Genomic DNA, 26,970 nt, shown 5'->3' with positions numbered 1-26,970 from the left:
AAAGGTTGGAGCAGCCTGAGCATCAGTGGAAGTCCCTCTCCTTGAGTTGGACTTGCCCGCCTGGCTCCCCAACATTTCCAAACTGTCTCTTGTCTCTTTTCTCTCTCATTTGTGTGCGGCTCCTCTTTCAGATCCCGAACCCTAATCCACGCGGGACGTGGAGGGAAACACACTCGCCACCTGGGCAGCCTGCATTTCTGTTTGCTGAATCTAGGATGGCCTGGGACTTCTCAGATTCAGCTCCTGGGAAAAGAACATGAGAGACTTGTCACAGCCGTTGGTACCCAGCCATCCCCATGTCCTGAGCGAGGTGGCTGAGTGCACTGCCCTGACCGCCTCCCCTACCAGCCTCCAGGCAGCCGTGGCAGGTGGGGGCGGGGGCATCCTGGGTCACCCTACGGGGTCACACTCTTACTTGGCTGTGCCTTGGATCCAGGAACCTCCTTTTTTTTTTTTTTTTTTTTTCAGAAGAAAACCAACTTCAATTTATTTAATTGATTTCAGAGCGGAAGAGGCAGAGAGAGAGAGAAATACGTATCAGTGATGAAAGAGAATCGTTGATCGGCTGCTCCTACACATCACTGGGGATCGAGCCCGCCACCCTGGCATGTGCCCTGACGGGGAATTGATGACCTCATGGTTCACAGGTCGACGCTCAACCCCTGAGCCACACCAGCAGGACAGAACACCAGTTTCTTGAGGACTTGGCCCCCAGTGCCCAGAGGACTGGGAGAGAATCCCCCCAGATGGTTTCCAGCCTGCCTGGCTTTGCTCCTACCCTTATTCTTGATTTTTTTCTTTTTCTGATCATGAAAGAAAGACACATTCAGAGTGAAAATTCAAATGTCACAGGAATGCTTAAGTTAGAACATCCTTTTAGAGACAACTAGTATCAAGTTTAATGCGTCTTCTTCCAGATTTTTCTCTATAAAAATGATCATGCTATTATCGTCTCTATAAATAGAATCATATTATACAGACTGTTCTGAAACTTACTTCTTTTTCACATGACGCCAGGGACTTCTTGCCATGCAGACGTGCATTGCTAATTCGTTGGTCTTACTCTGCCTCATTCTTTTTCTTTTTCTTTTTCTTTTTTTTATATATATTTTATTGATTTTTCACAGAGAGGAAGGGAGAGAGATAGAGAGAGTTAGAAACATCGATGAGAGAGAAACATCGATCAGCTGCCTCCTGCACATCTCCCACTGGGGATGTGCCCGCAACCCAGGTACATGCCCTTGACCGGAATCGAACCCGGGACCTCTCAGTCCGCAGGCTGACGCTCTATCCACTGAGCCAAACCGGTTTCGGCCTTTTTCTTTTTTTAAAAAATAATTCTGGGTTTGTTTGTTTCTTGTGTGTAAAATATATTTGTATTGATTTCAGAGAGGAAGGGAGAGGAAGAGAGAGATAGAAACATCAGTGATGAGAGGGAATCATTGATTGGCTGCCTCCTGCATGCCCCCCACTAGGGACAAGCCCGAAACCCAGGCATGTGCCTTGACCGGAACACCACACCGGTCAGGCTCTGCCTCGTTTTTTTCTTCTTCTTTTTCTTTTTTCAGTCTCGGTAGAGACCATTAAAAAATTGCCAGTGCTGACTATATTTCACGTCGTCATGGTGGAGTATTGGGAAAGTTTTCAATTAGCAATACTTGCACCTTGGGTAAACCTCATTGGCTATGGTACTGCTACTGTGAAAAGCTCTGCCCTATTCTTTATCTCAGTGGTGTTTGGTCTTTTAGAGCTCAGAGCCTCTTTGAGCGTTAGATGAATGGCAATTACACATAGGCACATCACCCAAATATTTGTATACTAGGGGCCCAGTGCACGAATTCGTGCACCTTGAAAGGAACTGTGGACCACGAGGCTGCGGTGGGCACAGGGGCAGGTCTCGGCCCATCCTCCACACCCCCACCCGGCCCCTGCTGCCATGGCCCCTATCTGCCAACATTGGGGCTGGCGCCAGCAGCAGGTGCAAGCAGGGCCAGAGCTGTCAGCGGGTGGGAGTGGTGGCTGCTGCCCCAATTGCCCCTCAGGAGCAGGGAGAGGTAGAGAAGCCCTCAGGGGTGATCAGGGCCCGAAGCCACCGCTTGCACCCACTGATGGCACCAAGTGATCGGGACTGGCACCAGGCAAAGAATTTTCAGTAACCACCAGAGGCTCGCCCCGATGGCAGCAACCGGCACCCCACCTTGGTCTGGCGCCCCTGCTCACCTGCTCCACCATCCCACCGCGGCCAACACCTGCCATGTTCCGCACATGCCCCCTGGGGGTCAGCGCACGTCATAGTGACCAGTTGTTCGGTTGTTCTGGTTGTTCCACCATTCGGTCTATTTGCATATTAGCCTTTTTTTAAAAAATATATTTTATTGATTTTTTACAGAGAGAAAGGGAGAGAGATAGAGAGTTAGAAACATCGATCAGCTGCCTCCTGCACATCTCCCACTGGGGATGTGCCCGCAACCCAGGTACATGCCCTTGACCGGAATCGAACCTGGGACCTTTCAGTCCGCAGGCCGACGCTCTATCCACTGAGCCAAACTGGTTTCGGCTGCATATTAGCCTTTTATTATATAGGGTGACTTTGGGTATCAGAGCCTTCCTGGGGTTGATCTGACCCCTTCACCCTGGGCATGGCAGGGGCGGGGGTGGGGGGGAGGACCACTGAAATGAGTCCAGGAGAGTGGAAGATTGCGAACAAGACTGGCTTATTGTTGGGATGGGAAGACCCATCTGGGAAGCCTCCGTCAAAGGTCTTGGGTCGCTGCCTCCTGTGAGACCCTCTGCCTGTCCAGAGCTCCCATCCCCGGGCTCCTCCTCAGCCAGGGGCTCCCCTCCTCGCAGCCTCCAGATCACGTGACTCCAGCAGCTGCCAACCCCCTGGGCAATGCCAAGAGCCTCCTGGCCTCAAACGGGTTGGGTGACATTCACTTCCTGCGCTGTCCTCCCGGCCTGCTCAGTCCTCAGGAATGCCTCGGCGGCGGCTGTCACAGTGACAGCAGCAGGAGGACGTGCTGCCTGCCGGCACCTCTGGGCGCTGGATCTGCCTACCGAGGCCCCGGGCGGGCGGAGAGGTGCCTGCTGCTCCTCCTGGCTTCAGCCACAGTGAGTCTGGGGACCCAGCGCAGGGTGGGGGGGTCGATGCGGGGGGGTGGAGGAGCAGGATCCAGGCGGAGGTTGGCAAGGTTCCTGACCGAACTGGAGTGATGCAGGGTGTGGGAGTGTGTGTGTGTGTGTGTGTGTGTGTGTGTGTGTGTGTGCAGTGTCTTGGGATGGGAAGTGGTCATAGCTGAAACTATAGGGCCTCTGCCTCACAGGCTCACTGTCCCAAGGTGGGGAGGAGGGGGTCCGGGGGCTGATGACACCCCAACCAGTCCTCACAATGGGCTGCCGCTGTGGGTGAAGCTGGGCATGGGGGCCTCCTGAGGTCAGCTCTCCTGGGCCAGCTCCCCTGGGCCGGCCCCGGCCCTCCCCTGGCTCCCAGGGCGCTGGAGTGGCTGCTCCCTACAGAGTCCCTCGGAGAAGGGACCTGTAGACAGCCCCTTTCCCACGGATGCGTCTTCCGCTATTCGTTTTTTAAAACCACTTTACTGAGAGAGGTCTGACTGACATGCAACAAAACTGTACACATCCGATGTACACAACTGGACTGGGAGCTCTGGCGAGGAGCTTTCACCCCTGGATGCTCCTTAGGTCAGTGTCTCTGTAGAGGCCTGAGGGCTGGGACATCCTACTCTGCCATCTTGCCCTCCATTCTTCACCTACTCCCCGCACCCAGGTCTGGCAGGCCCCCCACAGGCCCTGCTGGGGGGGGGGGGCGGGGGACACAGCAGGGCTGCCCCCAGCTGGCAGGGTGACTGAAGGAGATGCTTAGCCTCAGCCCCGAGCCTCCTTCCCTCACCTGTGAAATGGAGATAATACTCACCTCCCAGAGTTGCCAGGACTAAATGAGGAAGGAACGCAAGATGCCAAGCACATAATTAGTGTTCAACAAACAGTCGCTGCTGTAATTATCTATTATTAGCTCCGCACTGGGCCCCCCTCCCCGGCGACTCCAGCCTCCGCTCCCGCCGGCTCCCGAGGCGCCGCTGGGAGTGCCTGCGGCCGAGAACCTGGCATGGTACCCGGCGAGCTGTGCCCGCCAGAGCCGCCCTGCATCCCTTCTGCTACCCTCTCCCCGCCCCGCCCCAGCACCCCATGCATCCAGGCCCCGAGAGGAACTCAGGATACAGTAGAAGTGGAGTGAAGAGAAGGGGCGGGACCCAGGAGGGAGGGAGGGAGGGAGGGAGGGAGGAGGGAGGGAGAGGGAGGGAGGGAGGGAGGGAGGGAGGAGGTGGGGAGGAGGGCGCCGCGTCCGGGCGTGAATGGCACGCCTCTCCCGCCGCGCGGGGCGGAGGAAGGATGCCCCAGAGGCCGGCGGTGAGAAGGGGGCCGTCTTTCCCATCCTGTGAACCCCTTTTACTTTTTCACAAACTCACATGGAAGAGTCTCTTTTCCCGCCGCTGCTGATCCCAAGAGGAACTATTCAATCTATTAATTGATCCTAATAATGCTCTCTATCTCATCTATGGAACCTTCTCTCTCTCTCTCTCTCTCTCTCTCTCTCTCTCTCTCTCTCTCTCTCTCTCTCTCTCCCTTCCTCCCTCCTCTCCGGACCTATAAAGCTAGATTTGCCGTGGCTAGTTTGGTTCAGGGGTTAGAGTGGGCCCTCAGGCTGAAGGGTCCAGGGTTCGATTCCAGTCAAGGGCATGTACCTTGGTTGCGGCCTCAATATCCAGCACCATTCAGGGCAGTTGTGGGAGGCAACCAATCAATCTCTCTCTCTCTCTCTCTCTCTCTCTCTCTCTCTCTCTCTCTCTCCCTCCCTCCCTCCCTCCCTCCCTCCCTCCTCTCTGGACCTATAAAGCTAGATTTGCCGTGGCTAGTTTGGTTCAGGGGTTAGAGTGGGCCCTCAGGCTGAAGGGTCCCGGGTTCGATTCCAGTCAAGGGCATGTACCTTGGTTGCGGCCTCAATATCCAGCACCATTCAGGGCAGTTGTGGGAGGCAACCAATCAATCTCTCTCTCTCTCTCTCTCTCTCTCTCTCTCCCTCCCTCCCATCCACTCTTCCTAAAAAAACAAACAAACCCACAAACTAGATTTAACTAAATAACCTCAAAAGTCCTCTCTTCCCCTTGCATCCTCTCATCTCTCTGCTTTAATTCTCTTGCCTATCTTTTATTAAAAATATATTTTATTCATTTTTTACAGAGAGGAAGGGAGAGGGATAGAGAATTAGAGAGAAACATCGACCAGCTGCCTCCTGCACGCCCCCTACTGGGGATGTTACCGCAACCAAGGTACATGCCCTTGACCGGACTCGAACCTGGGACCCTTCAGTCCGCAGGCCGACGCTCTATCCACTGAGCCAAACCGGTCAGGGCTCAGGTGATATTTAAAACCCACATTGTACCTCCGTGGTGACTCGGACCTTTGGTTTAAAACAGTTCCCTGCCCCTTAGCACTCATGTCCTTCCCCACAGGCTGGGCTCCCAGGGCCTTCACAAGACCAGACACACGAACCTCGGCCTCCGCAGGGCATCAGCGGCTCCGAGGCCGCCCGCCCGCCCGCCCGGCATTCGAACGGCTGAGCTGTGGCAGGCGGAGGATGAGCCCACGGCTCCCTGATGTGACCACGCAGACGGCCTGCAGGCGTTTGGATGTGTAAGTTCTGCGCTTTATTTTCAAAACAGCCGCACGCAGCACAGAGGAATGCCACCCAGGGCTGCACACAGACCAGCGGATCGGGCAGCCACTGAGCGGGAAACGAGGGGCAGCAGAGGCTTTTCTGGAAAACAGCCCCTGGGGGCACAGGCCCGCACTGGGGCCTGGACTGCGGCTGGGGCAGCGGCCACTCAGCCACCCGCTCCCCCTGGGACCTGGGTCTCCTGCCTTCACTTCCTGGGAGGAACCAGGAAGGTGCGGTGACCTCACCCTGTGTGTGTGTCAGGCGTGAGGTGAGGGGCCAGGAAGGCTGCACCTTCATCACACTCCACACCTCCCTCCAGAGTCCAAGGTGGCTGGGCCGGGACCTCTCATTATCTGTCTCCCAGCCCCCCTTCCAGGAGCGCCCCTGGTCTCTTCCCTGGGGTCTCAGCCACTGAGGAGGAGCAGCAGGAGAGGAAGGGGAAGGGGAAAGGGGAGGGGGGCGAGGCGAGGAGAAAGGGAAGGAGCAGGGGAGCAGGGGTGTAGAAGGGGGTGCAGGTGGGCAGTGAAGGGGGGCAATGGCACTAATGCCCATGGCTTTTCCCACCCGCAGCTGAGGCCCTGCCTCCCCGGAGCGGCCATGTCCGAAGGGGAGAGCAAGGACAGCTCGGGCAGCGAGTGCCCCGTGTGCTACGAGAAGTTCCGAGACCTGGAGGGCGCCAGCCGGACGCTGAGCTGCGGCCACGTGTTCTGCCATGACTGTCTGGTCAAGTACCTGCTCTCCACCCGCGTGGACGGGCAGGTCCAGAGGTCCATCGTCTGCCCCATCTGCCGCTACGTCACCTTCCTCAGCAAGAAGAGCTCCCGCTGGCCCTCCATGCTGGACAAGAGCGCCCAGACCCTGGCGGTGCCCACGGGCCTGCCCCCTGGGCCGCCGGCCGCCAGTGCCCGGGGCCACACCCACCCCACGGCCGGCGCCCAGCCCGGCTGGAGGGCGTCCCCCAGTCAGAGTCCCCAGCTCCCCATGGACTTACTGCCCAGCCTGCCCCGGGAGCCCCAGATCTTCATCATCAGCCGCCACGGGATGCCCCTGGGGGAGCAGGACAGCGTCCTGCCGCGCCGCAGCCTGGCCGAGCTCTCCGAGGCGTCCCCGGCGCCCCGCTCCACCCGGTCCTTCTGCTGCCGCTCCCGGGCCCTCCTGCTCATCACCCTCATCGCCGTGGTGGCGGTGGTCGCTGCCATCTTGCCCTGGGTGCTGCTGGTGAGGAAGCAGGCGTGAGAGGAGGCACCTGCAGGGCCACCCAGCGAGGCCCGGCCTGAGGGCGACTCTGGAAGCTGCCCCACCCGCCCCTCCCCGCCGGCTGGCCAGGCCTGGGCGGGGCAGGGGGCCCCAGGGCAGCCGCAGGCCCTGAGGTGCGGCCGGCAGAGGGGACACGGGGAGCAGAGGGGGGGCATCAGGATGGTGCTCACTGGAGGTGTGTGGCATCACCTGGCCACCAGCTCCCTGCTCCCAGCCGGGGTCCGGCATGACGGGGAAGCCGGGGCGGTGATCTCGGCCAGAGCTGAGCTGAGCACCTGAGCTCTAGACCGAAACGGAAACTGCAGGTCCTGGGTCAGGGTCACACGCGCGATGGAAACAAGCCCAGGAGCCTCCGCAGACGCTCTCTCCTCCCTCCAGGCCGGGGCTGGGCCAGGTGGGAAGGTGGGTGCTGCCCCTTCGCGGGGTGGCCAGCCCTGGGGTGTGCTCACCTGCCGGGTGACCCACCTGAAGCAGGTGGGGCTCCCTCGCGGGGACAAGGAGTTCTGCTGGATGGGGGCCCCATGGCAGGACGCGGCCGGGTCAGAACTCCCACCCAGGCAGGAGTCTCTAGTCTGTTCTCACAAACAGAAGGGGCCCAAAGCACACGTGCTCCCCAGAATCTCAGCGCCCACCCCTGACCCTCACAGCCGGACCCCCAAATCGCCAGCCTGGAAGGTGACCTCTCCGAGGAAGTAGCTGACCTCAGAGGCTGGGGCCCAGGGTTTCTGGGGGAACAGACGAAGGTCTTCCTGGGAGCAGGGGCCACGTTGGGAAACAGGCGTTTGCTGACAGAAGCGAGGCCAGCAGAACGGCCGCGCTCACAGCCAGAGTGCTCCCCATGCCTCCCGGGCCTGAGGAAGGGTCCGCAGGTGGAGTCTTGGGTTGTCAAGGATGGACAGGAAGACGGGGAGTGCAGAAGCTTAATGGCAGAGACTTGAATCAGCTACGAACTATGAGGGCAAATTAACCCCTGGGGCTCCCACCTCTCCCAGCACAAGGCCTCCTCCTCATGACCCAACCACTCATCAGAGGCCACACCAGCTGGGCCAGTTTCCGAGGTGGATTCCCAGGCTGGGCTGGGTGGGGAAGGGTGGGGAAGACAACAGATGTGCTTGTCAGGGACACCACAGCCTCGACTGCATCCTGAAACGCAGGTGCTGTCAGCCACTGGGCAAGGCCTCCTCACCTGGGGACCCAACCCTGGACGGCGCTGGGGACCCCTGATGAGATCCACTAGGGAGCAAGCCATTCGGGAACAACTATTTTCTGTTTACGAAGGCCCAGAAGTCACTGGGCCGTACTCTTCCATTCATTTTAGGATTAAAACAAAAACAACCTCCAGCTATTTGCTCAAACCGGTGGTTGTTTGCAGTCCAGGTGTGCCGACAGCCGAGCCCTCCACAACCTATACCTCTCTGGGCAGTTGGCTCCCCGTGCTAGAGGGACACGGGGAGGGCTGGCCTCAGCACGCATGGACTTCCGGAGCCTCTTCTCAAGACCCGAGAAGAGCATAGTGCTGTTTGGGGAAGACAGTTGGATCCGTGGGGAAAATATTTATTACAGGAAAACAAATGTTACATTTACAAAAGGCTCTAACGAGTCTGTTTTACCAAACTCAGCCAGGCTGCTTTAAACAGTGTCGTGAATTTCTGGGGACCTGATTTTAGATTCTGTTGTTTGTCAAAACTTAATTTCAAAATACCTGTCGTGTTTTCATATTGCCCAGCAGTGGCTTGTAGATGGCACTCCTCTTATTTTCAAAGAATGTCAAAAGCTATTTTTAAAAATAAAGGTATATATTTTCTCAAAGATTCCAGAGACATTGCAAATGCAGGTGGGAAGCTCCAGAGCTCGGACTTTTAAGATAATTCACTTTAGGTGGGAAAGACACTTGTGAAGGAGATGCAAATGAACATTCTCCGGGCATACCAGTTCTCACCGATTAGCTTGTCAGACCCGGGAGTCTGAGCCCATGCAGCTGACCAAGCTGAGGAGAAGCGGGTGGGTGGTGGGCATGCACACTGATAAAGCCCCAAGGATGGGAAGTTTGACATTATCTATCAAAATGTCCGGGTTGATCCACCAATTCCTGATCTAGGAATGTATCCTACAGACATACGTGCATACATGGGCAGTGACATAGGCACAATGTTATGTAATGGCAGTTGTTCAAAATAACAAACCACCGGGGAAAGCTGAAATGCCAATCAATAGAACGGACTGTAAAACTTAAAAGAACAAGGAAGAAGTCTATGAACTGACATGAAAAGGCTCCAGGATACAGTGGCCGACGGGAAAAAGCAAGGTGTGGAACCCTGGTTATCAGGTCCTACAATGTGTGTAGAAAGTGGGGCAATGAGAAGTTACATTCCCACTTGCTTATTCATGCATAAAGAACTTAGGAAAAGACACAAAAAACTATGTGATGAGTGGTGGAAGGGTTAGAGAAAATGATGCAATGAGAGGGGGAATTTTTCCTTTAACACTTTGTGATTTTTGAACCAAGTAAACATATTACTTATTTGAAAATTAAATTGAAACATCATATTAGAAGCCAAAGATCTCTGCAGTGAACACACCCACTGCGGGGCGAGGAGCCGGCCCCAGGAACACTGAAAGCTGCCACCCGGCTTGTGCTTTGGTTGTGTGTGCGGCTGGTTTGTCCGGTTAGAGGCGTGACATCTTATGCTTACCAGGCACCCCAGGAACGAGGTAAAAAGTTTAATGTTCTCAGGGTTCCTAAGTGCCTATGGATTCCTTTGGGCCCCATCATTTAATGTGCTTGATTTTATTCTTCTCTACCCTCCCTTCCCTTCCTCAAATAAAACCTTTTGCTTTAAGCAACCACCCTGGGGTCAGGGCACTACAGGACAATACCATTAGATGGAAAGGCAGACAGATGGGTGGAGGCCTGCGGCTAAATGTAGACTCTTACTCTTCCCTTCCTCCCCCTACACACACACACACACCACAGCCACCTCCCATTTGATAAGGAGAAAATTCTGAGCTGTCCTAAATTAAATTACAACAGGGTGGAAGGTAGAGACAAGAAGGGGTTGATCAGTTAACAACTGCAGGGCAAAGCAACAAGACCGCTTATATTTCCGAGTGCATGTTGGTGGTTAACTTCCAGGCGGCTATTTCTGCCAGGCACCACTGCACCCACCCGGGAGCCTCCATTCTTGCTCACACATGAACTTTTCAGACTGTTGCCCATACTTCACCTTATTCCACCAACCTTATCTGTAGCCAATGTGAATTCTTTCACAGCAACTTACACCTTTCTCCCCCCTGCCTGATGTCTTATTCTATTTAATACAATTTTCTTTATTAATTTTTCAATATATTTTTATTGATTTCAGAGAGGAAGGGAGAGGGAAAGATAGAAACATCAGTGATGAGAATCATAGATCGGCTGCCCCCTGGGGATCCCACGCTGGTGATCAAGCCCACTCCCCAGGCATATGCCCTGACTGGGAATCGAACTGTGATCTCCTGGTTCATAGGTCCACGCTCAACCGACCACTGGGCCATGCCAGCTGGACGCCACCTGATGTTTTAAAAAAGACAGCAGCCCTTGCCAGTGTGGCTCAGTGGATAGAGCGTCAGCCTGTGGACCAAAAGGGTCCCGTGTTCAAATCTGGTCCAGGGCATGTACATAGGTTGCAGGCTCCTCCCCAGCCCAGGCCCTGGTCAGGGCGCATGCAGGAGGCAACCAATCAATGTATTTCTCTCTGTCTTTCCCTCTCTCTTCCACTCTCTCTAAAAATCAATGGAAAAATATCCTCGGATGAGGATGAACAACAACAAAAAAGTCCTCAACTCCAGGGCTGCGGACATGTTGTCTTTCCCGCCTGGCACTGCTACTGGTGGTTTAGACTTCATGCCCACAACCTGCTTTTTCTTGTTAGCAATGGCCCAATAAATTCTTTTTAAAAGACAAACAAACAAACGAAAACTTTCAGCGGTGGAAGTTAAAATGTTTGCTTAACGTATCATAATAAACTTTACGCGAATATATACTTGCACAGGCTAGGACTGCCGAGTAAAGGACCCCTTCATTGCTGGTGGGGTCTGGGCCAGGGCCCTGTGCCTTCCCTCTGACCACCTCACTCCGGCACCTGGAGACAATGGTGGTCCCGCTGCCTCACACCGCCATGCCTTCCCTAAAGCCAGTCCCACCGCCTCGTGAGCTAATGGTAGGTCCCTCAAAACTCAGGCTAGGATGACCTCACCCAGAAGCCTTCCCTGACCCCAGCGCTCCCTTCCGCTCCCGGGGCACAAGCACAGCAGCACCCAGGGCACCCAGGGCACCCCTCCTGGGCTCCTGGGACTGTGGATTTCATTGCGTATCTCTGTCTTACCCAGGAGCTTCCTGCAGGCACACACTTTGGCTAATTTCCTTGTGTAGCTCCAGAGTCCAGTTCGAGGCTGGCCCGTGAAAGATGCTGCATAAACATTTGTTGAAACGAATGGCAGAGTAAATCTCACTGAATTCTTAAAGTATAAGTAAAATCTGCGACTATTTGAAGTTATGAAAACACATGTTCTCTTACTGACTACTCTGGGCCCTCACGTGCGTGGCTCCTCACTCTCTGACTCGACCTAATGGGCGCCCGCAATTGGGACTTCCTACAGTTAGCAGAGGGGCTGGGAAGCCAGCCTGCACGGGTTTGACCATAACCTGTGGCTTCTGTGTAGCCCTGCGCAAGTCCCTCCCGGTTTCCTGTGGCTCAGTGTCCCCATCTGTAAAATGGGAACAACACCAGCATCACTCGGGTACTTTGTGTATTAAAGGACCTAACAACGTCAAGGGAGTAGAAAAATGGCCCCAGCGCTCGGCAAGCTCGTCTCCTGTGATATGAGGTCGGCCTCCCCGCGGCACACACCTGTGTTATTCACGCGAAAGCATCCGGGCCCCTGCAGGCGCGCGGCGGGGTGACATCCGCTCCGCACTGCAGTTCCTTAGCCTCCAGGAGCGCCCCTCTCCGCCCCCCGCCCCCGCAGCCCCCGCCCCGCTTCCGCCCGATCCTGAACTGAACGACAGGAGTGAAGTGCAGACAGGGGCGCAGCTCGCGCAAGGAGAGGCTTCCGCACACCAGGCTCCTTCCAAGTGCGGTCGAGGCCCGGCACCTCGGCATCACCTGCAGGCTGGTGAGAGACGCTGGTTCTGGCCAGCTGAGCGGAGTGGGAGGCTGATCTGTGGCCCCGGTCCTCGGACGGCCCCTCGCCCGCCCGGACGAAATCTGGGGCGAGCCGGGAGGCACCTTCCGCACCCGCCGTGGGGAGTGGGCGGCTGCGGCGTCCGCACCGGGAGTGTTCAAGGACCAGACACGCCCACGCCTTTGGCTGGGGCGCGGACGGTGTGGTCAGGTAAGCCGGGTGACCGGCCAGCTAGAGTCCCAGCGCCACCTGGCGGTCAACGATAACACCTGTCCTTTGCGGAATAATGGCGTGTCCGCTGCCGGGCGCATAGGAGTGAAGGGACAGGGGTCCCCTGGGGCCGTTCGTTTTCCCAGCAGCCACTGGAGCAGTCCGACCCTGAGCAGTCCCCGCCACTCGCCGGGGGACGATCCTCCCCAGAGGACGTAGCTGCAGAATCCAGAGCTCCGAAAAAAGGACCCAGGACCTTGAAAAGGGAGTTTTGTAGTCCTTCGCAGTTCCCCTCCTAGCCGAGAGGTGGCACTAGTCATCAGTTTCCCCCCAGTTTCCTCTTCTCGTTCAAACTCCGCGCCTCTCTCGCTCTAGACCTCGGTCTCGCGAGAGCTCTCGTGAACTTACAGAACCGGAAACAGCGTGTGAGTCTCTTCCCTCTTGCGGCCATCGTAGGAGCGCCAGCGGGTGAGGATGTGCGGGGAAAGCGCGTGTAATCCGCAGCCATCCGTGGTTGGGCGCGGGGGCTCTTGACTTCGGGATCCCCAATACTCTCTCAGCGGCCGAGTAGCAGCCAGGGAGAGGGTCCAAGATGGTTCCCGCCTGCTTTCCCACTAGCTCCGGGGCCGTCAGGCTGGGGAAGGGAGGAGAAAAGAGGATTTGGGGATTCGGAAACGGAGCTGGAGGGAGAGGGCCTGTGGATATGGAGTCAGGCCCGGGCAGTGTAGCTTCTAAAGAATGGTCTCGAAGTAACTGTTAGTAAAGCCACGGAATTTCAAGCCGCGCCCGCCCACTGGAAGGTATTTGGGGCCTGAGATCTGCATTTTCCCGGTTCCGGGTGGGCGGCCTGGTTCTTTCTGGACGGAGCTGAGTGTGTTCATCAAGCCCGTGTAAGATTATCGCTGGCTGGTGTTTCTCAAACGTGATGTTTGAAGAACTGAGTTGTCAGCTTTGCCCTAATGCATTAGAAATGAAAGCCCTGCCGCAGGACTTAAGGAGTAAACAAGAAATAACTAAAATTGTGCTACTCATGGAAAATTATTGCATAAACAAATGTTGGCATTGTATCAGTAAAGCAAAGCATTTAGAATGTCAAGCCTCAGTTGATGGCCCGTTAAGTATTTTGTGATGGAGTTAACCCGACAGTTTCTGTGAGCGTTCTCAACTTTCAGGGTGAAATGGTTGCTGTTACTTGTTTGGAAAGTAACTGGGGTTTTGGTCATTTACTCTACACCCCCCCCCTTTTTTTTAAAAACTTTTTATTTAGTCAAAATGAAGTTCAACCCCTTTGTGACTTCTGACCGGAGCAAGAACCGTAAAAGGCATTTCAATGCACCTTCCCACATTCGAAGGAAGATCATGTCGTCTCCTCTTTCCAAAGAGCTGAGACAGAAGTACAATGTTCGGTCCATGCCCATCCGAAAGGATGACGAGGTTCAGGTATGTGCTGTGTTGGGGTCACTTGGCCTAGAAAAGGGGCTGCGTCCTGAGAGCAGACAGTGTTCCGAACAGGATTACAGAAGCCGAGCCAGGGACGGAAAACGAACCAAAGGGATGCCATGCCATCTTTTACTCTGGTCAAAGTCAGTGGACCCACGCGTCCGGTCCAGCCACAGTTCAGAAGAGCAAGAGAGATAGTTCAGAACTAGAACATTAGGGTTTATCCTTTTCTCGCTATGTTTGGCCATGGAAGAGGCTTTTGAGGACCCGTAAACAGTCTTTGAATCACAATCCAGATACCTGTCACGCCAATAAATTTAATTTTTTAAAAAAATTCAGAGGTTCTAATCTAACAGAACCATGGCTTCATGTGATTGAGTTTACTAGAAAATTTTGTGTCAAATCTATGCAAGTGGAAATTGCCATAAATGTTTCTTTTTTTAGCAGTAACCTGCAGCAAGGCTTTACACAGTCTCTGAAGTGGCTTGCGTGTCGGCAATAATGTTTCATGAGGATAGCGCCCAGTCAAGTAAATGAAACTGGTTCCCAAATAGTGGTAGGGATTGAGAACAGCCATCGGCAGGTGCAAACAGTGCCATTAGCTTTGGGAGTGAGCCTTCTGCTTTCAGCATCTCTTAATGCAAGAAAGTGTGCAGTTGGAAAGACGCATCTGTCCAGGAGCACTTTGGGTTGCCTCCTGACAAGCTGGGGGTTCCTGGGTAGAAGACTGTCAGTTAACCTTTGGGCAAGAAGTGGTTTGTTTCCTTAAATACTTGCTGCTGCCCACCCTTTGGCTGGCACTAGGTTGGGCACTTGGATGGGTTGTGAATTACTCTATGTGTTCCTACTGCTCCCTTTGAGATGAACAATTTCCGTGTTTTCCACTTGCTACAAATAGCCAGGGGCTTTTAGCAAGCCCACCACTATTGGTGAACCATCAGTTACAAGGGTGCACAGTCCATCACTGTAGATTTCTCTGGCGGTGTGGTTTATTTGCAGATTAATTAAAGCTAGAGATAGAATTACTAGCTCATTTCTATTTAAAGCTTTCAAAATGGAGAGGTCCTATAGATCTGATAGAGTGATGAATGTTTACAAGATTCATAGTTTCCTGATTTACAAGGTTAATCTTGTTTTTTATCTACATTACATATTTCTGTTATTTTTGAATCTGCACTCAGGTTGTTCGAGGACATTACAAAGGGCAGCAAATTGGCAAAGTAGTCCAGGTTTACAGGAAGAAATACGTCATCTACATTGAACGAGTGCAACGGGAGAAAGCTAATGGGACAACGGTTCACGTGGGCATTCATCCCAGCAAGGTACGTGTTTTGAGAAAGCGTGAGAGGGGAGAAGGGCATGAAAGCTATTGCTGCCACATGTGCTTGTTTATAGAACAGTCCCGTGGAGATAGGTTTTAGATGTGAATTGAGTATTCTAATATCAAGGTCTTTAACCATCATTATATGTGTATATTTAAAGTACTTTTTCCTCAAAAGCTTAGTAACCTGATTGGTCAATAATAACAATGAACAGATCTTAAAATGTAGGAAGTGGGGTAATTTTTAGATGAAATAGAGCTTATACCCTGCTTGCTTTGGTGTATTAAACTGTTGAGTGAGCAGCAAGGCAACTTTACAACCCTGCAAAGTAGCTACTGAGCCCTTTGCTAATGGGGGGAACCTGAAGCTCAAAGATGGATCAAATTCATAGTGAGCGATAATCTAAGCCGAGATAGAAAGTGTGGTCGGACTCCCATAGCAGGTGCCTGTCCCGGACTTTAATACGAATTCTCCAATATTACTCTCTAATTTCTCTCTTGCCGTTTTTTAAAATTACGTTTAATATTAAGGTAATGGCACCTGGTGAGTGTTTAGATATTGAAGTGTTTATTTTGTAAGATGTTAAGTTGGAACCACAAATCTAAATTTTACACTGCAGAAAAGTCAAAAGACTATACAGTAAAACACCAGCATATCTTTCACCTACAATTCACTATTAGCATTTTGCCATATTCTTTACCCCTGGATTACGAGTGTCACGATACTGCCTCAGTTTGTGCCTTTGTAGCCATCTCTTAGTCCAGTCTTAGGACTTGCAGATGATTCCGACCTAGACCTCCAATCCAGTTGTCTATTTTTCAACTTGGGTATCTAATTGTTATCTAAAACCTAACATGTTCAAACTCCTGATGTTATCCTTAACCTCACAGTTTGCCACCATCACAGTGTATAACAGCTCTGTGCTCCTAATTGCTCAGGCCAAAATGCCATTTTAAAATATATATATATATATATATATATATATGGTTTTTTTACAGAGAGGAAGGGAGAGGAATAGTCAGAAACATCCATCAGCTGCCTCCTGCACACCTCCCACTGGGGATGAGCCCGCTACCAAGGCACATGCCCTTGACCGGAATCAAACCTAGGACCTTTCGGTCCTCAGGCCAATGCTCTATCCACTGAGCCAAACCGGTTAGGGCCAAAGTGTAATTTTTTATTATATGCCCCACATTGATCAATAAGACCTGTTGATTGCTGTATGTTATATACAGAATCCTGTCTGCTTGTTAACCGTCAGAGTGACCTATAGACCATACCTGATCACCCCTCACAAACTACTTCATGTCATCTTCCATTCTCCATGTGTCTACTTGCCTTTCTGTTCCTACAACCATGCTGTTCAGAGTGTATCCACTAGTTAGCAGGGTGACCTGGCAACTTGATAGAACTGCAAATTCTGCTCCCAGCTCTATTGACAATTTGGGGATGGGACCCAGGTAGCTGTTTTAACAGCCTTCCAGTGGGTTCTTAGGCACACTTGAGTTTGAGAAATGCACACCTACAAAACTTCAGTTCTCCTGCCTCTGGCCCTTTGTATTTGCTGTTATCTGTGGGGCGCTTCTATACCCAGATAACTTGTACCCCTTCTTTTACTAGTGTCTTGTTGGAGTGTAGCCCTGTCAGTAGCGCTTCACCTGATTACCCTATGTGATTTAGCACCTGTTCTCCATCATGCCATCTCCCCGGACTAGAATAGAAGTTCCATGATGGCAGAGATGTTCTTTTGGTCGCCATGCTATATTTCCAGAACTAGTTCTGTGCTCTCTTCCCTCTTACTCACCTTTCTTCATAAGGCTAAAATTGATCATAGTCTAGAGGTCTTTAGTGAAGAGTTGAAGGTTGTGCAGGTTGCAGCATGAGTGTAGGCTTTCCAATGTTATGGCTCTAAAGTTGGTATCGAAACAAAACTAAGATTTGGTTAGCTTGTACAACTAGAATGAGAGGAGTGAATGGTATATTCTGCAATAGAAAAAGAAGCAGATTTTCTAATAAAGCACAGAAGAGGAAACGAGAAATTCACTGACATCACATTGCCTCTTTGTTGGTAGAACAATAATGAATGTTTAATGGGTTTGATTTGGGAGCTGAAGAATCATTTTTTTGGCACTTTTGAGTTCATCATTTCATGCTTTGGTGTTTATTATCTAGCTTTGGTAAATGCAATTGAATGTTGGGCCTTCCCATGTGATCTGTGTTGTTTAGAAGTGTCTTTATTTTTCTGCAGGTGGTTATCACCAGACTAAAGCTGGACAAAGACCGCAAAAAGATCCTTGAACGTAAAGCCAAATCTCGCCAAGTAGGAAAGGAAAAGGGAAAATACAAGGAAGAAACAATTGAGAAGATGCAGGAATAAAGTAATATTATATACAACTTTCATTAAAAACTTAAACTGGAGAGCCTTTGTTTTATGTATGGTAATTTGGGATACTACTTGGTTTCCAGTGGGTCAGTTTTCAGGGAAGTTCAGGTGACATTTGCTGTCTGGATAGAGGCCACACCCCTACTTTGTGGCTTTCTAACAATTTTCTGCAATAAGAAGAGTGGTTGTTATTTTGATAGCAGACAGCAGCATTAGGGGGTGCTCATTGTGAAGAAGGCCTAGGTGAAAAGCTAGTTGGGAACTGCCCCTCAAACCTGTCTTACTGCCTTCCTCCTAATGTGAACAGCATGTTTCTTTCATTTTTTTGTATGAAAGTTTTATATAGCCGTTGTATAGAAAGTTTTAGACTAGAGCTGCTGTGACTTGCCAGTAGCATCTAGACCACTGCTTCAAGTTCTGATACACTGAGAGCCTCAATTTCTGTGGAATACCTGAGGGCCTCCTTCACTATCTTGTTTTATGCACCGGTGCTGGGTGAGTGCCACAAAGTGCTCATCTAAAATGCAGGTTCTCAAAGGATCAGGTAAAATGGTGTACGTTGTTGACAACATAAGCACCCTGCCCTTCCTCCACATTAAGAATCCAAACAGTGATGAATGCAGCTTTCCCGGCCCACGGCTCTATGAAGGCTTTACAGCAACGTAAGGAAACAGGCAGCCAACTGACACCTTTACAGACCCCTGTATCACTAACCGCGGCTTCTGCAGGGCACCGGCTTCTGCAGGGCACGGAGCAGCCTAAGGTCTGAGCAGAACTCTATTCCCAACGGGATAGATTCCCGTCCGTGCTTTGGCGCGGAGCCGTTTCTGCCCGCGGGCCCTTGGGCGGGCGGGGCCGGAGGTGAGGCGCCGAGTGGGGGCTGGACAAGGACTTGTGGGTGGAGGGGCTCCGGACTCTGGCTCCTGACGCGTCCTTTCCCACTTCCGGGCCTGCCGCCTCTGCAAAATGACGACGGATTTGGTCTCTTCCCGCTCATACATTTCAGCCCTGAGCTGGCCGCCCTCTGAGGAGTGGGCGGGGGCGCCGATTAGCCGGCCCAAAGGTGTGGAGCCGGCTCGGTAGGAGCTCAGAGCTCGAAGTCGGGACCAAGGTAGCCAAAGAAGGGACGCCTGAATCAGGTCTTCAGGAATAAGCTGGGGGGGTTCTGTGTTGGGAGGGTGGGGGGACACTAGTGCTTTATCTGCATTATCGCTGCGTCGTCATAACAACCCATTGCGATGGAAGCTGAAGCTTCAGTGCCGTTGCCGGTAGTCACAGTAAACGGTCAAACATGGAATTCCCAAGCCGAGACTCCGCCATACTTCTGCACGGCCTCGCTAACCCGGGAGCAACGTGTTTGACAAATGTCCTTGGAACATTTTGTCTCAGCTCTAGACTCCTCTGCCCTCTGAGGGGACACAGCGAGGTAGAAGGCTCAGCCCCTGCTTTCTAGGTTTTGTGCACTTAAACCGGTCGACTAACAGGGCAAAACAAAGTACTCCAGTGAGTACTGCTGTGCAAGGAGGCAGAAAGAGCCATCGGCTGGAGTTGCTGATGCATTAGGAAGGAGGAGAATTTGAGCTGGGTGTGATTTGGAAGATCAATGGAAACAATTGAAGTTGGGGAAAGCCAACGCAAAGAATCACAGGTGAGTTGAACAGATGTTTCCAGTTTTCTCTCATAAAGCTGATTTATCTGTTACCCCACTAGCACAGGTCACACCACGAAGCTGACCATATTTATTCTATTCTGCTCTAGAGCAGGTGTTAAGATTTCAGATAACTACAGGGATGGGCAGGTAAGGTGAATAAATTAGTTGATTGCTTGGGGACTATGGGAAACGGGAGTGTACCCTATATCTGAAGGGTGCGGCTACCCCTCCACTCCAGCCAAACTAGGAACTCCAGCAAAGTTCCTGGTTTGGCCAGATCTTCCCATTTTTCAAGAAAGTCAGAAATCTACATTTTTACATGAAATCTCCCAATCTAAATATAGGTAAGTCATTCTTTAAAAAAAAAAAAAGGCACTGGATGAACCAAACAAAACAATAGGTCTATTAGTCAAATGTGGCTCTTGGGCTGTGCTTTAGGATCTTATGGTTTAGACCAGTGGTCGGCAAACTCATTAGTCAACAGAGCCAAATATCAACAGTACAACAATTGAAATTTCTTTTGAGAGCCAAATTTTTTAAACTTAAACTATATAGGTAGGTACATTGTTATTAACTTACTGAGAGTACTCCTAAGCTGGCCTTTGCTAAAAACGTCCTCAATCAGATTGAGGTACGTTCGCTGAGGTCGACCCCTTCCAACTCTCCCATCCACACGCGTCTTGTATACTTGTTTCAGATAGAGGAGTGTGGATGGGAGAGTTGGAAGGGGTCGACCTCAGTGAACGTACCTCAAAACAATGTACCTCTCCTGCGCAGTGTCTCCCGTCACCCTATGGTCTCCCGTTGCCCGACCAACCAACACCCCCCACTTCTAACGCCACTTCTTCAAAATAGACTCGCCCAGGCCGAAAACCAACTTCTGCGCATGGACCACGAAGTTTCAATCGCACTGTACGTGCGTGCCCACACGTGGTATTTTGTGGAAGAGCCACACTCAAGGGGCCAGAGCCGCATGTGGCTCGCAAGCCGCTGTTTGCCGACCACTGGTATAGACCATAACTCAAAGATTGAGAGTATGCACCTTTTTTGTTGTTATTAATCCTCACCTGAGGGTATTTTTTCCATCCATTTTCAGAGAGTGGGAGGGAGGGAGAGAGAGAGAAGTGGCTATGTGAGATAGACACTTTGGTTGGTTGCCTCCCACACGTGTCCAACTGGGACTGGGGATCGAATATGCAACCCAGGGAGTGCCCTTGACTGGGAATGGAACCTTTGGTGTTCTGGCTAACGCTCTAATCTGGCCAGGGCATTATGCATCTTTTGATTACAACTTATTTGCAGCCCTAGCTGGTTTGGCTCAGTGGGTAGAGCGTGAGCCTGCGGGACTGAAGGATCCTGGGTTGATTCCGATCAAGGGCACATGCCCAGGTTGCGCGCTCAATCCCCAGTAGGGGGCGTGCAGGAGGCAGCCAATCAATGATTCTCATTGATGTTTCTCTGTCTCCCTTCCTCTCTGAAATCAATAAAATTATATTAAAAAATAAATAATTTTCAGTCTATCTTTAAATTCTTTTATGAGGTAGAGGTGAGGCTTTTAATTCCTGTACAGTCCCCTAAAGGCCTTCAAATAATGGCCAGTGCAGCCACTCTATTTCTGAGGAATGCTAGTTTTTAGTGAGGAATCTGGAAGATGCTTTCCTGGATTTTCTTGTGGTTTCAAGTCTTTCAGAACCCTAGGACTGTGAGATGATAATATATATTCCTTCAGAAACAAAGTCAATAATTAAATGGCACTGGTGGATGAAAAAAACTGTTCTTCGGTTTATTTGTTTACTGGAAGACTTCTCAGAGCTTTTAAACTGTCAGTTTGCACTAAAAATCTTGAGCTCTGGCTTAAAGAGTATTGCGTAAGCATTCTATTCAGTTCTGACGTGTGTTTTTCACATTTTAAAATTTGGATGTGTTATTTAATGTAGGTTCTCTGTTTCTCCTCTCAAAAGAAAGTTGTCATTAAGACAGTGGTCTTACAGTCAATAATGTCTTAGAATCAGGAATGTTCCATAGTCAATTAGTGATGCTGAGGAAGGGAATTTGAAGCTTTTTTACTGTGGAACCTTTAGGACCTTGGAAGTATGCTCAGCTTAACTAAGAATTTCACTGAGAGTTTTTAAATGTTTCTATCTTTCTCTGCTTCTCGGGGTTCTGCCCAGCCCCTCAGCTCTGCATCTGATGTCTGGGAACCCAGGGATCTTGTTTTCCTAAGATTGTTGGGATGCCTGTGATCATCATATGAACTTTCCCCCTGGCCTCATCACCATTGCATATCCTGGAGTTGTTATAACTAAGGAAGCTTCGTTTACACACCTGAGTATGAAGTTCTCTCCCTGAGGAATTCTCCAATCTTGGTGGAGTGGGAACTCCATTTGGGGTATCTCTTTTTTGGCATGATAGCCTCCTGACATTCTTGGAAACATATCCTGCCACCTCTGTTCAGAGTCATCAAACCTTTACCCCGAAGTGTCTCCTGGCCTTGGAGTGTTCAAGCTCACTTAGAGACTCTGCTTGGTTCTAGAAATGTGTGGACTCTAGTTCAGGCGATATCAGAACAGGCCAGGCCCACAGACCTCTCAGGAGGGCAGAACCTTTTTCCCACCACCAAGTTGGTCTCATCTTGTTGAATATGAGATCTTTTCTTTACTTCTGTTATCTATGCTGTTGTGTGAAATTCACATGACTCCTATTTAGAGTCCTTTATGTTGGCAAACCTTTGTTCCTGGTACCTTTCCCTGTCTGTTCCCCAGTCCTGCTGCAGCTGCTCCTCAGCCCTAGCTCCCCAACAGAATGGCACCTCTGGCAGCAACTGGTGTCATTTCAGGAGGCAGCAACATTTGAGGATATGACCAAAGATTGGGAGTATTTTGAAGCCTCTCAAAATACAGAGCGAATCATTGATGTGAGAGAAACACATCGATTGGTTGCCTCCTGAAGGAGCCCAGGGACAAATGCTGGACAGTTAGGAGAACATGGTCCCTCAGAGTAAGGACTCAGAATCTTCATTTACGAATCCTATGTACAGGGAAAAAACATCATTTAAAAATACCCCACTACTTTCTCCTTGATTCTCCTAAAATGAGCATAGCCTCTTCAACCACAAGAAATTGATTGTTTATGTTAATTGTGGTAAGGCTAAAATGCCCTTCCTAGTGCTAATTTCAAGTTCAAAGTTTGCTCTTATAGTAGGAATCCCTCCCTTATTCATGGAGTTACATTCCAGGACCTCCAATGGATTCTTTTTCTTTTTTAATATATTTTTATTGATTTCAGAGAGGAAGGAAGAGGGAGAGAGAGAGAGAGAGAAATATCCACAATCGATCGGCTGCCTCTTGCAAGTCCCCCACTGGGGCTCGAGCCCACAACCCAGGTATGTGCCCCTGATCGGAATCGAACTTGGGACCTTTCAGTTCGCAGGCTGATGCTCTATCCACTGAGCCAAACCGGCTAGGGCTCAAATGGATTCTTAAAATCACAGATAGTACTGACCCCTACATATACTAAGTTTTTTCCTGTACATACATGTCTATGATAAGATTTAATTTATGGATTAGGCATAATAAGAGATTAACAACAATAACTAATAGAACAATTATAGAAATATGCTATAATAAAAAGTTTTGTGAATGGCTCTGGGGCATTATTAAATAAAATAGGGGTGACTTGAACACAAGCACTGTGATACTGGGACGGTCAATCTGATTACCTTGGGGGCTACTAATTAATAGGTGGGTGATATATACAACATGGATACATGCTGGACAAAACGATGATTCAGGTTCTAGATATATATACAATATGCAGAAATTTTAGAGTTTAGGCAAACAAAAGAAATAATGAAACCGTTAGCTCATACAGGAGAGGATTAGAGATATTTTTTTTAATTGATCCTCACCCAAGGATATTTTTCCATTGATTTTTAGGGAGAGTGGAACAGAGAGGGAAAGACAGAGAGAAACATTGATGTGAGAGAAACACATCTATTGGTTGCCTCCTAAAGGAGCCCTGACCAGGGCCCGGGCGGGAGAGGAGCCTACAACCAAGGTACGCGCCCTTGACCAGAATTGAATCCAGAACCCTTTGGTCCACAGGCTGACGCTCTATCCACTGAGCCAAAATGGCTAGGGCTGGAACATTAGAGATTTAATCACACTACTCAGAGTGGTGCACAATTTAAAACTCATGAATTGTTTACTTCTGTAATTTTCCATTTAATATGTTTGGACTGAGGTTGACCACAGGTAACAAAAACTGGTTAAGAAACCATGAATAAGGGGAAACTACTGTAGTATACGGTACTTTTTAGCAACATTTTCTCATTTATATTATTTTTAAAAGTATGGAGGGTAAGATATGAGCCTACTGCTTTAGGGATTTCCATTTATCCTCTCCAATTTATAAAGAACTAGAGGCCCAGTGCACAAAATTCATGCATAGGTAGGTCCCTAGGCCTGGCCAGTGATCAGGGCCGATCTGTGAAGCAACTGGTGGAGTGATCAGGGGGCTGCCCGCTTGCCGGCCCTGCCCCCCCACTGCCTCTGGTCACCTCCATCTGTGGGGTGACCAGCAGGGCGATTGGGGGCAAGGGGGCCCCTGTTGGCACCTGCCTTGGCTGGTCTGGGGCCTGCAGGCTAGGGGCAGCTCCTGTGGTCAGTGCATGTCATAGTGACCGGTCATTCCACTGGTCATTCCGCCGTTCACTCCATTTGCATATTAGGCTATTATATAGGATAGGTAGGTTTCACTGTATGAGCTAACACTTTCATTACTTTGTCTAAAGTCTAAAATTTATGCATATTGTATATATATTTTACTGACTTGAAATTCTGTTGACATGCTCTGGTTTTGAATGGTCCTAGTTGTCTTTCTAGTTGCTTTTATTCTGTTCCAACATTATACTATTATCCTGTTATCTTTCTTCTGTATATTAGTCATAAAAATCAGATGAAAAAAATAAGTAACTTGGGAGGGAAAGTCTTCCAAATGGAATATCAGCAAATTTAACTTTGTTCTATTTCTTTCTCTCTTTCTTAGGATCCTTCTTGCAGTTCTCCATGACATCACAGTCAGCTGGAAATGATATCCCTGGTGTTTTAAGTACAAGTGAAATGGAAATAAATATGAGAGAGAAATCCCTTATAAGTGTGACAAAGTTAATAGAAAGCAAAAGTTACAACAGCAAGGTATTTTCCAAAGAAAAGTCAAGAGGCTAAGGAAAAGGGGAAGAAGTCATGCATTATCGCCGTTCAGCAAAATATGATGTGATCTCTGTACAGGGCATAGAGAAACTAACAGAGTCTACTCACAGAAAATGAGATCGAATATGATATTATGTCCATAAGGAAGAATTGATATTCTTCATGATATGCATCTCAGTATTGGACATGGTGGGTGGACATGCATGATCAAAGAGCTGCAAGAAAAATATGGGAATGTCACCAAAGAAGTCATTGTCTTACATGTGACTCTCTGTAAACAGTGCCATCAGAAGAACCCTGTATCCAAGAGAGGCCTTGAACCCAAGCCCATGACTTCCAAGGACATTGACTCCATATGCAAAGTTGAAATACTTGACATGTAGTTAAATGCTGATGGAGAGTTCAAGTTTATTTTATATTGCCAGGACCACTTAACCAAGTTTATTATTTTACGGTCATTAAAAGCCAAACAGGTCCATGAGGTGGTAAGTGTTCTATCAGATATTTTCATGAATTCTTGGCAAACCCAGCATATTGGAATCTGACAGTGGCGTAGAGTTCACAAACCACATTTTTATTGAGCTCAGTGAGGTATGGTCATACCTAAAGATTGTCTCTGCTAAGTACCACCCTGGCCAAGGTCAGGGCTCCCTGGAGCAAGCACGCCATGATATCAAGAACATGCTAAGTGCCTGCATGTAAAGTAACCATTCATATCACTGGGCCAACGACTTGCACTTCATGCAGATGATGAGAAATCAGGCCTTTGATGTTTCCTTGCAACAAAGTCCTTATAAGGCAATGTTTGGTTATAAAGCCAAACTTGGAATACTTTCCTCATACCCCGGGAAATTGACTGTTTTACAAACAAAGGAAGAGCCAGAAATTGCTGAAGAAGAGCTACAAAACAGCCTTTGCATCAGGCAGGAAGAAAGGGCTGAGATTGGAACAGAGAGATCTGATATGGATAAAGACATTCATCCCACTCCTCCCAAAGCTACTGAGCCCAGCACCTCACAAGGCCCCAGGTCTCTTCTGCTGAACAGGCACCTGCTGCATGGACACTCATGGTGTCTCTGGGCCTTATTCAGTCATTTGAGAACTATTGCCAAAGGCCCAGGAGAAAGGAATGAAGGCTGCACACTCAGGTCAAGTTGTCCGTGGTAGTCCTTGGTCAAAGGGAAAAAGCGAATCATGTCTGTGATATAGGGCCATAAACTTGGTGCCTTAAGACAACAGAAATTTATTCTCTCACAGTTTTGGAGGCCAGAAGCTCAAAATCCAGGTGTCAGCAGGATTGATTTCCTTCTGGAGGCTCTGAGGGAGAATCCATTTCATGCCTTTCTCCCATGACAATCGACAATTCTTGATATTCCTGGGCTTATAGTAAAGTCCAGTTTCTGCCTCGTCTTCATGAGGATCTTCACATGACCTTCTCCCCTCTTCCGGTGTGTGTGCTCCTTGTCTGTCTCTTATAAGGACACCAAATCCATGTCATTGGATTTAGGGCCTACCCTAATTGAGGATAATCTCACCTTGAGAACCTTACCTAACTACATCTGCAAAGGCCCTTCTCCCAAGTAAGGTCACATTCATTCACAGGTACTTTGGGTTCAGACTTAAACATATCTTTTGGGGAGACAGTTCTACCCACTACAGTCAGTGGAAGAGTATGTTGGCCTGTAGAGCATGAACTGATGGGGGGGTCTTAAATATGTAGAGCTAGTGGACTGCCCTACATATATCTAGTACATATGCCTTCCCCTGCTTATTCCTGCACCTCAGAGGCATTCCCCAAAGGATGGAGGCATCAGAGGAAAAGATGTAGGCAGACAAGTTTTGAGAAGAAAAGAGTTTGAGGCCCTGGCCAGTGTGGCTTGGTTGGAGCATCGCCCCATGCACCAAAGGATCATGGGTTCTATTCCCCGTCAGGCACATGCCCAGGTTGCAGATTCAATCCCCAGTCGTGGTACACATGGGAGGCAACCAATCAATGTTTCTCACATCAATGTTTCTCTCTCCTTCTTCCTTCCTTTCCCTGGAGAATCAATGAAAAAACACATCCTCAGTGAAGATTTTAAGAAAAGAGAAAGAGATTGATCCACCATGGCCTCACCAACTGAGTTCTCTTTCCTGCTTCGAGAGAAACTGTATATGCCATCCCTGCTCTCAGGCATTGTGCGACCTGCCTGAAACTTAAAAGTAGTTAAGAATTAAAATATGGCTGGAATTTGGTCTGAGTCTATCCACTGTCTATGCCTCAAGCATAGAAAAGCATGTGGTATCCCTGGAAAGGATCAGTGCATTCCAGGAAGTGACCAATAGCCAGGGAAAACACAAAGGACTCTGAAGCAAAATGCAAAAGTTGGCCTGTGGTTACTGCTCCAACCAGAGAAGAATAGAGCAAGGACCAGTCTGGGTCATGGTTCAGAGTAAGTATAACTGACCCAGCCAAAGGGAACAATAATGCCCAGGCTCCGTGTATTGCTATAATCCCAAGGCCTGAAAGAATGCCTTGCCCATTGGAAGTGTTCCATAGGACTTGTTGATGAGTAAATGATTCTGCAGAGATGAGCAGACGGAAGGAGAAGGGACCCACA

The 26,970-nt window shown here is 49.9% G+C and overlaps 2 protein-coding genes and 1 non-coding gene across 5 annotated transcripts; 2 read left to right on the top strand and 1 right to left on the bottom strand.

The window, feature by feature from the left end:
* Window positions 1-1,567: 1,567 nt before the first annotated feature.
* LOC118672602 lies at window positions 1,568-1,709 on the bottom strand. Its single transcript, XR_004973148.1, has one exon. It is a non-coding gene; the product is annotated as a U4 spliceosomal RNA (small nuclear RNA).
* A 1,248-nt stretch (window positions 1,710-2,957) lies between these two features.
* On the top strand, window positions 2,958-8,800 carry RNF222 (ring finger protein 222). 3 transcript variants are annotated; one of them, XM_036341541.1, is made up of 3 exons: window positions 2,958-3,111; window positions 5,739-6,002; window positions 6,305-8,800. In XM_036341541.1, the coding sequence occupies exon 3, from the start codon at window positions 6,332-6,334 to the stop codon at window positions 6,968-6,970; it is 639 nt and encodes a 212-aa protein (XP_036197434.1). In that variant the 5' UTR covers window positions 2,958-3,111; window positions 5,739-6,002; window positions 6,305-6,331; the 3' UTR covers window positions 6,971-8,800. The 3 variants fall into 3 exon arrangements, with proteins under 3 accessions (XP_036197434.1, XP_036197432.1, XP_036197433.1); XM_036341539.1 differs by lacking the exon at window positions 5,739-6,002 and adding an exon at window positions 5,529-5,709; XM_036341540.1 differs by lacking the exon at window positions 5,739-6,002 and adding an exon at window positions 5,529-5,713.
* Window positions 8,801-12,721: 3,921 nt separating this feature from the next.
* RPL26 (ribosomal protein L26) lies at window positions 12,722-17,544 on the top strand. The gene is made up of 4 exons (XM_036341542.1): window positions 12,722-12,832; window positions 13,632-13,804; window positions 14,986-15,126; window positions 17,375-17,544. The coding sequence occupies exons 2-4, from the start codon at window positions 13,637-13,639 to the stop codon at window positions 17,501-17,503; spliced, it is 438 nt and encodes a 145-aa protein (XP_036197435.1). The 5' UTR covers window positions 12,722-12,832; window positions 13,632-13,636; the 3' UTR covers window positions 17,504-17,544.
* The last annotated feature ends 9,426 nt before the right edge of the window (window positions 17,545-26,970 follow it).

Source organism: Myotis myotis, unplaced genomic scaffold (assembly GCF_014108235.1).
Source record: "Myotis myotis isolate mMyoMyo1 unplaced genomic scaffold, mMyoMyo1.p scaffold_m19_p_17, whole genome shotgun sequence".
Taxonomy (NCBI): Eukaryota; Metazoa; Chordata; class Mammalia; order Chiroptera; family Vespertilionidae; genus Myotis; species Myotis myotis.
This window is presented reverse-complemented; position numbering and strand designations above follow the sequence as displayed.

What these genes read in the sequence shown, in the direction of transcription:
- RNF222 (XM_036341541.1), top strand. Translation starts at nt 6,332, where the DNA reads ATGTCCGAAGGGGAGAGCAAGGACAGCTCGGGCAGCGAGTGCCCCGTG.
- RPL26 (XM_036341542.1), top strand. Translation starts at nt 13,637, where the DNA reads ATGAAGTTCAACCCCTTTGTGACTTCTGACCGGAGCAAGAACCGTAAA. An exon ending in GAAAGGATGACGAGGTTCAG is followed by an intron (nt 13,805 to 14,985) that starts GTATGTGCTGTG and finishes ATCTGCACTCAG; the next exon opens with GTTGTTCGAGGACATTACAA. An exon ending in TGGGCATTCATCCCAGCAAG is followed by an intron (nt 15,127 to 17,374) that starts GTACGTGTTTTG and finishes ATTTTTCTGCAG; the next exon opens with GTGGTTATCACCAGACTAAA.